This window comes from Amphibalanus amphitrite, unplaced genomic scaffold (assembly GCF_019059575.1).
Source record: "Amphibalanus amphitrite isolate SeventyFive unplaced genomic scaffold, NRLGWU_Aamphi_draft 000492F_arrow, whole genome shotgun sequence".
Classification (NCBI taxonomy): Eukaryota; Metazoa; Arthropoda; class Thecostraca; order Balanomorpha; family Balanidae; genus Amphibalanus; species Amphibalanus amphitrite.
The window spans coordinates 201,017-218,682 of NW_024881986.1; the positions used below are offsets into that span (position 1 = coordinate 201,017).

Here is a 17,666-nt window from a genome sequence, read left to right on the forward strand (position 1 = left end):
GAGCCACTGCATTGTGGATGTACCTTTAACTTTTTTTTACTTTGGGAAGCGAATCGCACGACTGGTGAAATTTAAAAGGTAAAATCAAAAGTTAAAGGTTAAATTCAACGCCACGGGACGGACTGACAGACTGCTGGAAACCAGCTGCCATCTATCGGCGGTTGTCAGAACTAGAGATGTCAATTGGATACCAACTTTTTGGTATGCCGAATACCGATACCAAACCGATACCAACTTGGTAGTTTGTATTTCATTGCTAAGGCTTTCGGTATTTTGTCAGTACCTATTATGAATCCTGCCTAATGTAAAAGAGGCACCTAATTTGGTAAAAAGTTGGTATTTTTCTCATTTTCCAAAGTCGGTTCGGTTTCGGTATTTTATCATGGTTTTTGTTGGTATTTGGTTTGGTATCGGTATCACGATTTTCCGTAATTGACATCACTAGTCGGAACCACATACGGCAAACTGAGCCCAGGACCTGCTGCCACCTATCGGCGATTGTCGGAACCAGAGGCGGCTGATGTCGAGCGACGGCCTTGGGACTGCCAGTGGCTCATACGGCCTTGCAGTGGCTGCTGGAAGTGTGGCGTAGGAGGTGGGGGTACGGAAAGTGGAGACGGAGAAATACGGACGGCGAAGACGGCAGTACGGACAGAGGAGACGAGGTGAGGTCAAAGAGAGGGGTCAGAGGAGGGGTGACACAGACGGTCACACATCTCTGTGGGGATGAGAGGGGGGGGAGCTGGCTGAACAGTGTGGTCTTTGTGTGACCTGTGGGTATTTTCCAGGGTCTAGTCCTCAGCGGCACGGTACCGTGTTGAAGGCAGGGCCGAATGCTGAGCTCCAACAGTTGAACAAGCATAGATTCTGTTCTGGTTCCATGCCCTAAATCTAAATAACGATGTTTATCAGCGCACCCAACATTGAGGTAATCCGCTGGGGTGAGGTCACGTGACACATTCCCATCAGTCTGACGTAATCTGCTGGATAGCTTTCTGCCAGTGGTAGCTATTCAGTGTTAGGTAGTTGTAGGGGTATCATAGGGCCTTGGGTGCAGAGTGAAGTGTTGTTGGGTTAGGTAAAGATTAGTCAGGCTGGGCTAGTTTTGGCCGGACTAGGTCAAGGTTTGATAAGGAGTGCAGACCTGGCCTCGATGGGTTATCGTGGTGTTTACAACTCTAATGAGCATCATTTCAATATTGAAATGATATTGAAATGATCATTTCAATATTTCAATATTCAATATTCAAAATTCAATATACTGTATCTAAAAAACAAAAACAACGGGTCCTCAGCTTCAGTTTTACCGAACGGGGAAGTCCCCCTGGCGCGGTTCGCTCCGCTGCGCGTGAGAGAGGGGGAAGTCCCTTTCTTCTCTTGGGCTCGGCTGGCGGTTGCCATGGAGACGACTTAGCTACCAGGAGCTCGTCGGAGGAAATATGTCAGGTCGAGTTTGGTATTGCAATCAAAATGTTTTTTTTTGTTGAATTTTTGGTAGGCATTATAAATCCACGCTATTGTAAAAGAGGCTTTTGGTTTGGTGAAATTAGGCATTTTTCCTTGCTGTCCAAGTTACTCCGATTTTCTCGTGGTTTAGATTGGCATTTGGTTTGGTATCGGTATCCAGTTTATCTCCAATTGACATCACGAATTGCTGACTTCTGGTGACCTACAGCAACAGACCTTGTAGGTACTAAGAACGTGTAGAGGGTTCCTTTTAGAGATGCCAATCGGATACTGAGTTTTGTTATAGCGAAACCAAACGATGTCAATTGTCATCCTTGTTTGGCATCAGTTTTTCAGTGATGTAAAATTAACTCAACTGATTCCATAACCAGTAGTAAGGGAGGGTTGTGCCTCACCACTGATAGGTCACCGCTGATCAAGGTAACCCGCAGTAAGGGAGGGCTGTGCCTCACCACGGATAGGTAACCACTGATAGGTAACCCGCAGTAAGGGAGGGCTGTGCCTCATCACAGATAGGTAACCACTGATAGGCAACCCGCAGCGAAGGAAGGCTGCGACTCACCACGGAGTGATTACCGAGAATCGAGTCCCTCCATTTGGACCACGGCTCTGGCCTCTGAGATCTTGATCTGACCGGTACGGCGGGCCGTTTCCACCTTCTCTCTCTCTCTCTCCCTCTCTCTCTCTCTCTCTCTCTCTCTCTCTCTCTCTCCCTCTCTCTCCCTCTCTCTCTCTCTCTCTCTCTCTCTCTCTCTCTCTCTCTCTCTCTCTACCTCTCTCTCCCTCTCTCCCCAGCTCCAACTGCTCTCTACCGGTGTTTCTGCTGACTGAACAGACAGACACGGAGCCGATCCACGGTCGCGTCAGCCGACGGAGACATTACACCGCACGGTTCGTCGGAAGGTCATCTCAGGCTCAAAAGAAACGGTATATACCATTCGAAAACTGACGGTGCGCTGAAACCAAAAATGTATTTTTTATAAAAATCGATCGATGGCCTTTTTTGAAAATTGCGTTTTTGTAAAAACTTAATAATCTTTTATTCAACGGGCTGTCCCGGACATTCTTGAAAACATAAACATGTATTTTTGAGTTCCAGTGAAAGCTGAACGCCAAAAGAACAATATTTAGCGAAGCAATATTTCCAAACGTTAATATGCGTCTCCCACAGCCGAAAATAAGGCGCAATCACAGCAGCTCAGTGTCACGATGGACCAAAGTCAGCCACACAGAAGCGTGAAATGACCCTTATCGACTCGCAGACCCGGCGCTCTAGGCCCGCCTGACCGGTCACGGAAAGAACGTTCGGCTCTCGTTCTACTAAACAAATGTCTTATTTGTCAGTTTAACTGTCCACATCGCTATTAAAGTTATTCAGGATACCTGTGAAGAAAATTCATTGTTCTGTTCGATTTACAACATGCTTTAATTTACATTTTTCTTATGCATGTTTTGTTCCATCCAGCTGCGATCAGTGCCCACGCAGGGGAAGTGAGCGGGGTTTCACTGTCAGAGGCTGTACTGGTGACAGCTGCTCGGCCGTGCGACCGGTCAAAGGTTACCCTGCCCCACCGGGCGCTACCCCCACTCCACCCGAGCTGAGGCCGGTGCAGCCTCTGACATTTCAGCGCGGCCAATTTTCCTTATATGGGCATGATACCAAGCTCAATTGAGCAAAGTAGACATGAACAAATGCAAATTAATGCATGATGTGAGGATGACAGAACAATGAATTTTCTTCACAGGTATCCTGAATAACTTTCATAGCGATGTGGACAGTTAAACTGACAAATATGACATTTGTTTAGTAGAACGAGAGCCGAACGTTCTCATTCCGTGGCCGGTCAGGCGGGCCTAGAGCGCCGGGTCTGCGAGTCGATAAGGGTCATTTCACGCTTCTGTGCGGCTGACTTTGGTCCATCGTGACACTGAGCTGTGTGATTGCGCCTTATTTTCGGCTGTGGGAGACGTATATTAATGTTTGGAAATGTTGCTTCGCTAAATATTGTTCTTTTGGCATTCAGCTTTCACTGGAACTCAAAAATACATGTTTATGTTTTCAAGAATGTCCAGGACAGCCCGTTGGAAAAAATATTATTAAGTTTTTACAAAAACGCAATTTTCAAAAAAGGCCATCGATCGATTTTGATAAAAATTACATTTTTGGATTCAGCTCACCGTCAGCTTTCGAATGGTATATATCATTTCTTTTGAGCCTGAGATGACCTTCCGGCGAACCGTGACCGAGGGTCGGCTGGCCGGTGCTCGGTGTCGGGGGTAGCGGGTCAGCGGGGTCAGCGGGGGTGGAGGGGAGGGGAGGGGGAGGTTGTGGAGGGAAGTGATCGGCGAGAGAGTCCGTGAACACCCTCTGCTCAGTTCACGGCGGGTGGGGAAAAACAGACATGAAACCTCGTACGAACCAACTGTGGATGAAACTTCGTACGAACCAACTGTGGCTCACGCAGCACGCCTACACCAGCCTCTGACGTAAAAAAGTAGCTCTATAAAGGCCTCGCCAGGAGTCGTATCTCCCCCTATCCACTCGTTATGAGAGAGGGTCTGGCCAGATCAGGGCAGAGGAAAGGGGTTATTCTACGTACCGCATCATAGTGCCTCGAAAACTTCGTTACTTTACCCGCGAGCTGCTGGATGAGCTAAACCCCCACTTTTTTCGCCGCGCTTAAAAAACGGCCGCGTCGCAGGAGCGCCAAATTCTGGTTGCATGTAGGGAATCCATTGAAGTTCATTGCGATACAATGTCAAACAAATCGGTGGGGAAAATTAAGATTGAGGTTTTAGTGACGTCATGACTCCTGAGTTTTCGACCAGGAACGGTATGTGTTAAAAAAACATTAACTCACAGAATAGCCATAGACACATGCCGTTAAGGCCATTAGACTGTTTCAGGTGAAACCGTTCTCTCAGTCTTATATACCGTACGTTCTCTGTTTTAGAAATGGAGCCCAGGCAGCTCCAAGAGGAGGTTATCCAGATGAAAGAACAGATGGCACTTCTGAAGGAGGAACTGACACGTCGTAATCAAGAGGGCATTGCCCGTTTGGATGGGGAACTGACCACACTGAAGAAAAACTGCGACCACCTGAGTGAACAGGTGGTCGGACTGAAGGGAGAAGTGACCACACTGAAGAAGGAGGTGACTACACTGAAGGGGGACAACACCACACTGAAGGGGGACAACACCACACTGAAGGGAGACAACGCCACACTGAAGGGAGACAACGCCACACTGCGTCAGGAGGTGGTCCATCTACGTGAAGAGGTGGTCCGCCTGCGACAGGCTGTCCTCGAGGAGCGCACCACTCGCCAGGTCGTCGTGGAGGATCTGCGTCAGGAGGTCCGCCGGCGAGCGGCGCCATCCGACCGCTCCCAGGGGTGAGACTGGGAGGCAGCAGGGGTGGGGTGGGGGTTAGTCGGTGGGATGACGTTAGGGGGTTAACAGTAGGAGTTAGTCGGCTTTGACTGCAAGTGATTTTAAACATCAGCTTGTAAGAGTCAAACTGGTTGTGTACGTGTAGACAGTTTGTAAGAGTCAACCCGGATATGTAGAGACTAGAGAGTTTGTAAGAGTAAACCGGGTTGTGTAGACAGTTTGTCTGTAAATATTGACCGGTTGTATGGACAGTTTGTCTACATATAAGAGCCGAACCGGTTGTGTAGACACTAGACAGTTTGTAAGAGACAACTCGGTTTTGTAGACAGCTTGTCTGTGAGTGACAGTGAGGCAGCAGGCTGCTGGGTGGCACAGGGATTGGGGGGAGGGGACACTAGATGGGCTTTCACAGATCGATGGTACGGTGCTGTCTTGGAAGTGGAGACGTCTGGAAATTATCGTCTAATGTCCGATCTCTGATGACGTCACACCACGTCACACTGACGTCATTCCTTCCCAGTGACGGCGAGGAGGTGGCTTCTCCGAAGGGCGACACTTGTGACAAGACAAGTGACACCATCAGCACCTATGACGTCATCACCCCAACTGCGAAGGGGGCGGGGCCGGCGGGCGGCGACGTGCGAGAGGCTGCACCGCAATGGGCTTCTGCCATTTGCCTCTTGGACCACGAGTTGTTGAAGATGGTGCTAAGCAAGATGGACTGCTGGGAGATGTTCCGCGCCAGGCGGGGTAAGTGCTACAGCGACTGACATTGTATGTAGGACAGTTGAATGGAGTGTATGTAGATCATGCTTCATTATGATACGCAGTCCTTCGTGGAATCATTCCTTAGAAACCGGAGTGCTCGGCAAGGGACAATCTATCACGCGAAGGGCTAGAACGGCGACAGGGGCTGGCACGGGATTCACACGTAGATGGATGACCGCTCGGAATGCTGTTTTTCATAGAATAGCTACTTCCTACAATTAAAGATGCAAACGCTGTCTGTACAAACATTGACGATCCCGGCAAGGTGCTTGGTGAAACCCAATTCTTTTTGCTCCGTCTGTGCCGACAGTCTGCCGTCGGTGGCGGTCCGCCGTCGACGATATCGTCGGCGACTGTCGGCGGGAGCTAACCGATCAGCAAACCCGCGGTGGAAAAGTCCCTGCGCCGGCTACGGACCTAGAGCTCGTAGTGAAGGTGCAGGACCAGCCGAAGCTGACTGAACTGCAGGCGCCGACCGCTGAGACGGACACCGACCTCCGACTGGTCGGTGAGTCCTGTGTGAAACGCGCTACACACGAACTGGTACGCTTTGTCCCGCTGCAACTGTCATTCCTTGTCCATGTGAGCGATCACTTCTTCACTGACTGGTGTTGCTTTATTCCAGCAGCCACCTGCCACGCCCTGGAGAAGGCCAACCTGCGCGGCTTCAAGCTGCGGGTCTCTGCCCTGCGCCGGCTGACGCGTGCCAACGCCTCCAGTCTGCGTGAGCTGACGCTGCCGGCCGGCATCAGCGACTGGCAGCTGGAGGCGCTGCTGGAGCCGCTGAAGGCTCTGGAGCGGCTGGATGTGAGCCCGCCCGTGGACAGCTCCGGCAAGTGGCTGCGACTGCTGCCCAAGTCGCTGAGGAGACTGGACATCACTGGTGAGAGGGACTGGGTGTCGGTGGAACGCGTAGGCGTCTAGCGCACGTTGCATTAGCACGAACCTACAGCACTAGATCTTGCGAACAGTTTAGCCTAAAAAGGAAGACAATGAACGAACTCTCCTTGGTGCATGTTTTGCTGGAGAGAGGATTTAGCAAGAAAACTGTTCAGTGGCGAATGTCAATATTGTTCTTTACTTCTGTGCAAATACTTATCTTTTTGTTTGTTTATGAGTACATAAACGGGCGCCCCGCTGGCCGCTGGGGCTCCTGGATTTCCACGCCCTGCTGGGTGGGGGTGGGGAGGTCGTTTGAACACCCCCTTCCAACTCGGCTCCTTGGCCACGTAGCGATTTGATACGGAATGGGCATATTTTGAAAGAGCGTGAACAAAATAACGAGTGTAGCTATGACAGTCATCGAAACCTTTAATGAGGTTATGTCACTTCACGTGACCTGGTGACCTGAACCTTAAGTGACCTTAGTCTGTAATTTAAAAACAGATGCAGAAAAGCTTTATGATGAGGTGTGCCAAAACGGCGTCATTTTTTAGATATTCGCAAAAAAACGGATGGGAGAGGAGATGTTCAACTACCCCCCCCCCCGCCCCATGCGATTCTCATGCCACCCATAGGTACGAGCGTTGTTTATTGATAAGCTGACTCACATAGTGTCAGACTAATGTTCTTCCCTTTACACAATGTTCATAGGCGATCATATCCCTTTCTACAGGGTCGGGAATGACGCGGCAACCGGTGAAATACGGAAGATGCCCGTCGGAGGGACTGCTGGTCGGTGTACAGCTACCAACGGACACACTCCTGGACCAGCTGGCTGCTCTGGCGACCCACACAGTCACGGGACTGTTCATACCTGGTGAGCAACACCAGCAACACAAGCAGAGCATCAGTGCCAAGATATCGTGATAACTGAGCAATGGCTATGACATATGTAATGTAGGGAACACCTGGCTCTTATGTTCCACTTACTACTGCACTATATCGACTTGACCAAACGCAGCGCCTATCACTAGAAGCACCTATCGGCAGGGCTATCGTACTGGTCATGATAATGATTTGACAATATGCATACATGTATGGACTGTGGAGCCGCAGTCCATCTCATTCTGGAGAGCGACGGCCTGGATTACGTTCGAGGCTTGTACGCTGTTATGAACTCGTTAGAAGGATGGCACGCATAAAGCAGTTGCATCTCACTACTGCGCTTTTCTACCATTCCTTTATTACTCTCGCTCGTGCGTTTCCAAAAAAGGCGTCGTACTGGTTAGCACTACGCATACCTTGCCGTGAATGTTATTGATCTTCAGTTCCAGCTATTCCTAATTCCAGTTAGCATGTGTCATGTATCTCAGGGTTTCGGAGTCGTGGTAGCGCTTTTCCGACTCCGACTCCGACTCCGACTCCGAGCTCCTGACCGACTCCGACTCCGACTCCGACTCCGACTCCGACTCCGACTCCGGGCCTGATACGAAGCAATGAAAACGACACTTTATTAACCCGCGCCCTGCTGGGGGGTGTTTGAACACCCCCTCCGGTGGCACCGTTTTCGGCACACCTTATCATCCATCTTTTCTGCATATGCTGTGTAAATGTCAGACCAAGGTCACTCAACGTCAGGTCACCATGTCACGCCAAGTGGCCTCACCTCATAAAAATTAAATGCCTGCCATAGCTACACCGAGTGGCCGATCACTTTGAAACTTTCAGCAATTGATAAGGATAACAGTATACGTACATGTAAAATGTTTTTTTTTTCGGAAATTTGATATCGGTGACCTAAGGCCAGATCAATTTTCCGACCTCTCCATTAAAGTCAATAGAAAAATTGAAGTGCACCTCTTTTGGACCAACGTCATTCTAAACACTTTCAAACATCGAATTACAAGTAAACATGACACAGTGAGCCGGAAAATGGCACCCGTGACCCCTCGTTATGTCCCTGAAGTCATCTCGGGTCACGAATGATATCTAGCATGTTTCGCTAATATCTTTTGATAGAGGTACGCTAGAACGATGAAAACGCTTTAGATGTGTTCGGCTCGACGATACGGATCGACTGATATGTAACATGACCTTTTCCTGTCAGGCCATTGCCTTGACCTGAGGTCCAATTTTAAAGTTGACGTTTCGAGGTCAAATTATAGTTCATTCGATGACGAGTCTTGACGAGAGGAACACGATGCTGATAAAAATAATCTCGTGGCAAGTTTTGAGTCAAAAGTAATTGCAGAAAAACTGTTTCCGCAAAACACGTCTATTTTGACAGTTTTTGCCTCCTGCAGGCTAAACCGTTGACCTCAGGTCAAATATGCGAGAACTATTTAGAAAGACCGTTAGAAGAGCTATCGAATGCGCTTGTCCACTGAGCTGTAGCTCTATCCATTCCTGAGTTAAGCGCTGGTTTGTCAGGACTTATCGAAGTTTGACCAGGGAAGTGGCGAAATTTTACTTTCGGTGACCCCACCCCCCAGCAGGGCGTGGAAGTCCAGGGCCGGGACTCAGAACAAAAACAAGATGTGTGCAAAAGTTATTTTTGATCACCAGAAGGGGACTCTACCGCGGGGACCACTGGTTAAAAACAACTGAAAAGTGATATCACGGATTTGGGTAACTTCCCGGAGTCGGAGTCGAGGCAGCTTGACCGACTCCGACTCCGACTCCGACTCCTGGCTGCTTGCCACGACTCCAGGCGACTCCGACTCCGACTCCGACTCCGACTCCGAAACCCTGATGTATCTGTATTTATGTTTTACAGAGTCGCCGTCCGTGACACCGGAAGCGCCGGGACGCCTCCTGACTGCCCTCACCAGTTTGAAAGACGTCACTATTCGCGGACCCGGCGTCATTTGTGACACTGTGCTAGCCGCCCTCCACGGCTGCTCCCAGCTGGATACACTGGAGCTTGAAGACACCCGGTCTCTCACGGACATCCCTCCCCTGACCCAGTCAGAGGTGGCAGCGGTCAGCAGGTCAGTCGGCCGGACGGCGACGGCTGGTATTAGTTGTATCTGGTTTGACCGCAATAATCCCAGCGATAACCGTATCCGTTGGAGGTATACATAGGACTACTGGCACAGGGACGTTGAAAATGAATTCAATACAGAAGAATAGGCAGCCACCGACAGACACTTTGATGCAAGTAATTAAATGTATATGAACACAAACAAGACAGACGGACGGGCAGATACGTTACTGGGCTGGTACTATTTTAATATAATATAGAAATAATGTATGTGGGGTCAGGGGTGGCATAAAACTCATTGTATCGTGTGAAACATTTGTAGCAAACTGCAGCACCAGACTGGGCCAACTTGAGATGGCCGGAGGCACACATGTTCTGTTATGAACGGCATTGGAACTACATGGTGTTTCCGTGTCGAGTCGACCGCTGGTGCCACTGTGTGACTGTGTCTCGTAAACTCTTACTGACGCAATCTGTCTTGTTGTGGTCTGTTGCAGAATGGCAGTGACTTGCAGGAAACTGTATAGACTGTTCCTAACCACCTCACTCGAAAGCTACTCGGCCGTCCTGACCGCCCTGCACGAGACAGACCTGGGATGTGACAGTGGCCAGTCCCGTACCATCGAGCTCTGGGTCCCCAGTAAGTGACGGCGTCTCTGACCACCCACACCAGCCGACACGGCGCCACCGGCCTCTCGGACACACACTGACGCACGTGACGTCACCAGTACTGACGCCACAATTGGTGACGTGTATCTCCGTTAGTGACGTCACAGTATCAGTATCAACCCTCATGACGTCACTTGTCAGTGATAGGTACACACATTGTAATTGTGTTTGTTTCTATATCTGGAAGTGATGTCATCAGTTTGAGTTGCACCATGTAACATCACTAGCAAACAGTGTGTAATCTGACGTGTTCCGTTTCCAGAGTCTGTATTCGACAAGCTTACCAAGCCTCCCAAAGGCAGCAAAATCTGCTTGCAGTACTATAACTAGACGACTAGCTTCCCGGTGCCTCGTCCGCTCCGGTGCCGGCGGCAGTGTCGGAACTCGACAACAGATGGCAGCACCGTGTCCCGTCGGCAGCGCTGTTCTGTACACAATACACATCAAGACCTTCATAATATCCAGAAGTACTTTGAGCCGCCCTGTCCCATCGGCTCAGGTCCGTGGGTACTTCTTTACCGCCGTGCCAGGCTGGTTTGGGTTGAGTGGCCACCTAGATGATTGATCATTTGAGCACAGATTGCTACGTTTGTTGACACCGCTTTGATAGACACTAGGTATATTCAGTATCCAAGATGTATCACGCTCCGGGGCCACTGTCCAGCCATCGGTAAACCGTTGTCACCGTGCCGGAGGTACCGCCGTGGTGACGTCACGTGTGTTGTGACGTGACGTCACGCTGGCTCACACCGCTGTGCTGTTGTGTTGTTGTTTCAGTTTAGACCAGAGAGTGGTTGTAGCTAGCTGTGAGGGTGTCCGGTCCAGGCGATATCGGACCTCGCCCGTCACTGTGTCGGACCGTCGGTGGTCCGGTCGGTTGTGGTTCGTTTGGACCGGATATGTCCGGTTCGGTGTCGCTCATGGGATATCACGGGCTGATGGCGATTGAAATACACAGTGGTTGAGACGTTCAATACACAAATTTTACTGAATTTCAAAGCGCTGCTATGCAGTGCCGTTATTTCGTGACGGTAACTAGTCAAAGGGATTGTAAGGCTTCTGACCATTATGCAATGCTTTGAACATATCATTGCATAATGTCATACGAAGTTGTGATGTAAAGAAGTCACCTACTTGAAGTGACGTGGAGCTCTAATGTCGGATGCTTCATAAAAAGTGTGTGCAACTTCACGTTGCCTAATATAATTGTTCCGTGAAAATTAAGCCAAACCCAGAGAGTTATCAGTAAAAGGAAAAATTGCGTAATTTCCAGGAAACGTATCCCTCACGGGACGGGTGGAATCATTTTTTTTACCCTCACCACCAGCCCAGCACTTCAGTTGACTGAACCGTTAGGCTATACTGATTATCACACATGAAGTGTGTCTGTGATGATCAATGTGTTACCCAGCCCGTGCGCTGCTTCACAGCCTACCACTGCAGGCAGCTGATTGCCCGCTGAGAAACGGTGCATCGTTCTGCCGTCAACTGTAAACTGTACAGTGTGTATTAGTTATATTACAGCTGTATGGACACAGCACGGGTACGGATCCGGGACACCATACCATCGACTGGTGGATACAGGACACGGTCTAGTATCCAGCGCCCAGCGGTGCGATATCGCCGGTGGTCGTTATTTCTTTTAGAAGGCTGGATACCGCCAGTGGATACTATTATTTTACTGAAGACTGGATATCGCCGGTGGCCGTTATTTCTTTTAGAAGGCTGGATACCGCCAGTGGACACTATTTCTTTTAGAAGGCTGGATACCGCTAGTCGCCATTATCACTTTTAGAAGGCTGGATGTCGCCAGTGGCCATATCACATAAGGGGAAAGTGTCCAATAGGGCCTTTCGGTTGTTTTCTCAATTAGGTACTCACCTCTAAAACGTGGTGAATAGTGACGTAACGTTTATCACTCAGTTCTAATCAGTACCCTTACCTGAAAACGTTCGTGGTCCGACCATTGACCTTTGAAATTGTCCATTGTTTAACGATAACCCGCGCCGGGCCGGGCCGGGGGTGTTTGAACACCCCCTGCGGTTTTTCGCAGATATCTCAAAAAACGGCGGCGCGGAGCGCCACTGTTTTTGGCACACCTGTTCATGCATCTTTTCCGCACATTTTATAAAAAAAAAATCAGACCCAGGGCTCCAAAGGTCAGGTCACCAGGTCAGGTCAAGTGACCTCACCTCAGAAAAAAAGTTTCAATCCTCGTCATAGCTACAGCGACTGAACGATCGCCTTGAAGCTTTCAGCGATTGATAAGAGTAACAGTATGTACACAATGTTTATCTCGGAATTTCGATATCGGTGACCTAAGGTCAGGTCAATTTTGCGACCTCTCCATCATACTCTGTAACAAATATTCAGTACACTATGGCATGAAAATCAATCAAGCGAATACGTTCATGGCACCAAAATAGCTTTGCAGGACATCCAGCCAGTTCAGATTAACCCGCGCCCCACTGGGGGGGGGGCTATTTATAGCCCCCCCTCCCGTTTTTCTGCAATAACTTCCAAACCGCTTGACGAATCGACGCCAAACTTTCAGTACCTTCGGCTGCATCAATTTGACACCTTATGTCAAAATTTGAACTTCGTAGCTACCATAGGTCGGCCGGAAATGACGTCAGAGTGACGTCATGTTCGTCCGATTTCGACGCAAAACATTGAACCACGGCAATCGCTCCCAAGAGCTCAGTTTTTAAGCTAGATCCAATTTCTTTGCATGAAAGGACTCAGAATTGACCGCGCTATCAAACTGCTATCTCGGATTTTCAAAATTTTGAAAATTTCGAAAATTTTATATAATAATATTCAAAATTTATATTTTTATATTTTTTTCAAAAAGTTTTTGACTTTTCGAAAAAACCGGAATATATGTGACAGAACGCATAATTATGACTAACTCTAGCAAGTTTTAGCTAAATATCTTCAAAAATGGCCAAGTTATACGCATTATTGCAAAAAATAAACAATTATTAATTTTTCAAATCAATTTTTCAGTACGTATTTGGCATCGTACACCAATATAAATGGCACCATCGTGTTCCTGAGCTCAAACTGCATCCAATAGACACCTTTTTTGTTGAAAAATTTCAACTTCAAAATTTGACCTTTTTTGACCTGAAAGTGACCTGACCTAAGCTAATTTCGACTCAAAATGACCTTGGATGACACAGACGACATCAAATTCGAAATCTATGGCCTAAATGGACCATAAAACATGTGTCACGTGACCGACGCATGATATAATATTTTCGTGACCTGTGATGACCTGACCCTGACCTGAAAATCAAAGTACAAGTTTGGTACCCTCAAGGTATCTAGAGCATCTGTTCACGAGTGTGGAAACAAAAAATGAGCCTGATCTGACTTGTAAGACGGCGGCCAGAGCCCAAAATGTGAACAAGCCAAAGTGCTAATAATTTTTACTTTGACCTGACCTGTGACGTCATCGGTGACCTCGAGGTCAATGAAATTAGGTTTCGCTCGACAGTTTTTCCGGGGCTATCAGACGCCGTTTGAATTTTGACGATCGGCCCAGTAGTTTCGGAGTTAGGAGGGGGGGCTATGAATAGCCCCCCCCCCCCAGTAGGGCGTGTTATACACAGACCCCAGTGGGGCGCGGGTTAAGTTTGGACAGTCGATCATTTCTGAAAGCCGCACAGTTAAAAACCCCGGCCTCACTATGGACCGACATCTGACGTTCGGGGATGATGTTAGCCAGCTGGTTGGCAAATGTACCGGTCTTTTGATTTCGCTGTCCCATTCCAAGTATGTCATACCTGCCGGACCGTTGCTTACATTGTGAACGCGCTTGTGGCTAGCTCAATTCGCTACTGAGTACTGCATCTCCATCTACGGGTCCGGCGGTAAAACAGAAATGCACCGCATTCAGAAACTGTTCAATTTCTGAGCTCGTGTTGTGAGCGGCCGGCAGAAATTTTGATCACATTTCTGACGTGTTTCATCAACTCGGGTGGTTACATCATACATGCTGAGCTGCTCGTGAGCTACCTATAGACTTGATTAAAAAGTCGCTCTAGATACTTAATTACCTGCCGACATTGTAGCCATGTTTTCGTATGTCTGTACTCCACAATCCTACTCGCCAGATCGGCCAGCTTCACTGCCAGAGAGCAGACGCCAGACAGACATCCTCCGGCGCCAGGCGGCTATCACACTGCAGTGCAATGTTTAACCAGCTCCCGAGCGAGCTAGGAAATGCCTCACCGGATGTGCCTTCAAACGCCATCTTGAGCAGTTGCTGCTGTACACGTGGTACTGTTGTGGTACTGGGACTGATGGCTGATAAGTGAATGCAAGAAGTGAATGAATGGTACTGTGTCTGTGTTTATCTGTCTTTGCCTCACCGTTGTTTTGCCCTATACCCTGGTTTTACTTTCACTGACGTAGGTAGTCGTAAGGTGACTCGGGTGCGGAAGAGCCACTGCATTGTGGATGTAGTATGTACCTTTAAATATTCTTTGAACTTTGGGAAGCGAATCGCACGACTGGTAAAATTTAAAAGGTAAAAATCAAATGTTAAAGGCCTAAAATTCAACGCCACAGACTGACAGACTGCTGGAAACCTGCTGTCATCTATCGGCGGTTGTCGGAACTAGAGATGTCAATCGGATACCAACTTTTTGGTATACCGATACCAAACCGATACCAACTTGGTATTTGGTATTTCAATGCTAAGGCTTTCGGTATTTTGTTGGTATTATGAATCCTGACTAATGTAAAAGAGGCAGCTAATTTGGTAAAAAGTTGGTATTTTTTCTCATTTTCCAAAGTCGGTTGGGTTTCGGTATTTTCTCATGGTTTTTGTTGGTATTTGGTTTGGTATCGGTATCACGATTTTCCGTAATTGACATCACTAGTCGGAACCATATACGGCAGACTGAGCCCAGGACCTCCTGCCACCTATCGGCGATTGTCGGAACCAGAGGCGGCTGACGGTCGAGCGACGGCCTTGGGGCTGCCAGTGGCTGAGCTGGAAGTGTGGCGTAGTAGGTGAGAGTACAGAAAGTGGAGACGGAGAAATACGGACGGCGAAGACGGCGGTACGGACAGAGGAGACGAGGTGAGGTCAGAGAGAGGGGGGTCGGGCCTAACCCAACAAAACAAAAAAGAGAGGGGGGTCAGAGGAGGGGTGACACAGACGGTCACACATCTCTGTGGGGATGAGAGGGGGGGGGGGGCTGGCTAAACAGTGTGGTCTTTGTGTGGCCTGTGGGTATTTTCCAGGGGCTAGTCCTCAGCGGCACGGTACCGTGTTGAAGGTATGGCCGAGTGCTGAGCTCCAACAGTTGAACAAGCGTAGATTTTGTTCTTTTCCATGCCCTTAATCTAAATAACTATGTTTATCAGCGCACCCAACATTGCAATTGAGGTAATCCGCTGGGGTGAGTGAGGTCACGTGACACATCCCCATCAGTCTGACGTAATCTGCAGGATAGCTTTCTGCCAGTGGTAGCTATTCAGTGTTAGGTAGTTGTAGGGGTATATCAATATAGGACCTTGGGTGCAGGGTGAAGTGTTGTTGGGTTAGGTAAAAATTAGTCAGGCATGGCTAGTTTTGGCCGGGCTAGGTCAAGCTTAGATCAGGAGGCCTGAGTCCTGGCCTGGATGGATTATCCTGACGTTTACAACTCTAATGAGCATCATTTCAATATTCAGGACATGTAAAAATGTGATATGGACAGCAGCACACTATATCTAAAAAACAACGGGCCCTCAGCTTCAGTTTTCCTGAACGGAGAAGTCCCCCTGGCGCGGTTCCAGTTCGCCCCGCTGCGCGTGGGAGAGGGGACCGTTGGGCGCGACTGGCTGGCGGTTGCCATGGAGACGTCTCAGCTACCAGGATGAGGAGCTCGTCTGAGGAGTTTGGTCTGGTCACGGCCCTATATACCGGTCAGGTCAGATTCGACGACGTATTTCCTATGTGACTTTTATCTTATTACGTTTTATAGAATCGTTATAGTTATTGACGGGGTGTTATTCCTATGTGACTTTTATCTTAATTATTACGTTCTATAGAATCGTTTAAGTTATTGTCAGGATGTTAGAAAATAGCGTTGAATAGCTATAATGTCTCTTGCTGACCCCTGGTTACCTAATAGCAGACCTTATGTCAGGAACGGATAGATTATAACTTTAAGAGATGTCAATCGGATGATGATACCAACGTGTTTGGTATAATGAAACCAAACCATTGTCATCCCGGTTTGGTATCGGCTTTCCAATGATTTGGGATGAACATCACTGGGCAGTCTAGGGTGACACTTATTTGTAGGGGGAAATCCCAAAATTAATATTTCAACGCGCGAAAGCCTGAACATGGTGTGAAACCATGAGAAAACACCTCCTGCGAAGTTTCAGGTCAATCGGGCACATTTAAGAGGTGCCCCAAAGCCAATATGGCGTCTGATGCCCTCTTCTGCTTCCTCCCCCCAACACGTCGCATAGCTCGAGCCTCGGCGGTGACCCCGCAGATTGCAGCTGCGCTCGATCGAACAAGAACATCTAACCGGAGTGCTGTCCACATCCTCCACGCTGCTGCTGAGGCGTACAACCCAATCCCCCAGAACTTTGTAGTCAACCGGGAGTCGATCCAACGACACCGGAGGCGCGTCAGGGAGGATGTGGCAAAGGACATCCGGAAGACGTTTGTTCCGGGCGTACCCCTCGTCGTCCATTGGGACGGAAAGATCGTCGACGATATCACCAGCACAAAGGCATCTGAGCGCCTTCCCATCCTCGTTTCTGGGGATGGCGTTAACAAGCTCCTGGGAGTCCCACGCTTGCCCAGCGGGAAGGGTGACGATGTTGCCACCGCGGTTGTCAGCTGCCAGGAGGATCGGGGCGTCGCCGAACGCGTTGTGGGAATGTCTTTCGACACTATCGCTTCTAACACCGGCGTGCACGGCGGAGCCTGTACTTGCGTCCAACAGCGACTCGGGCGGAATCTCCTCCACCTGGCCTGCCGGCACCATATTCTTGAGATCGTGGCCGACAAAACGTTCGGCGCCTGTCTCGCACCGTCGTCTGGGCCCGATATCCAACTATTTAAACGCTTCAAAGCCGAATGGGAATCCATCGACCAGACAATGTTCGAGCCAATCGAGCCGATCCCGTCCACCAGTGACGAAGTCATTATGTTCTGCAAGGAGAAACTTCAAAGTACGCAGCTGTTTAGCACTCTCGTGACTGCACTCTTCGTATTGAAACAGTCGCTTGACTTGATTTGTCTATTTACAACCGAATTATAATCAGACACGTTAAATACGAGTGTACGGCACGGGGCTATCGCATTGAAGACCGGAAACCTGCGATCCTAGGGGTGATTACACACTGGCCGGGCCGAATGACTAATAATTAAACAGAGTTGTACCACTTCTTGGAGGTAAGCTATGGTATTTCTGAGCATGATTAATAATGTAAATAGAGTGAATAACCTTATGCTCATGTTATATGTTGCAAATTGATATAATT

The 17,666-nt window shown here is 48.8% G+C and overlaps 2 protein-coding genes across 4 annotated transcripts in view; both read left to right on the plus strand.

The window, feature by feature from the left end:
* Nucleotides 1-547: 547 nt before the first annotated feature.
* LOC122392582 lies at nt 548-11,159 on the plus strand. Of its 2 annotated transcripts, none has more exons than XM_043387634.1 (9): nt 548-665; nt 4,422-4,860; nt 5,379-5,608; nt 5,937-6,134; nt 6,252-6,509; nt 7,242-7,385; nt 9,285-9,498; nt 9,989-10,131; nt 10,423-11,159. In XM_043387634.1, the coding sequence occupies exons 2-9, from the start codon at nt 4,424-4,426 to the stop codon at nt 10,488-10,490; spliced, it is 1,692 nt and encodes a 563-aa protein (XP_043243569.1). In that variant the 5' UTR covers nt 548-665; nt 4,422-4,423; the 3' UTR covers nt 10,491-11,159. The 2 variants fall into 2 exon arrangements, with proteins under 2 accessions (XP_043243569.1, XP_043243570.1); XM_043387635.1 differs by having other exon boundaries at nt 551-665; nt 6,255-6,509.
* A 3,957-nt stretch (nt 11,160-15,116) lies between these two features.
* LOC122392580 overlaps nt 15,117-17,666 on the plus strand; it is a 47,374-nt gene continuing 44,824 nt past the window's right edge. The window contains exon 1 of one of the 2 annotated variants that reach the window (XM_043387625.1): nt 15,117-15,255. The gene's annotated coding sequence lies outside the window, so the exon portion shown is untranslated. The remainder of the gene's footprint in view (nt 15,256-17,666) is intronic. The other variant, XM_043387626.1, reaches the window with a different exon arrangement.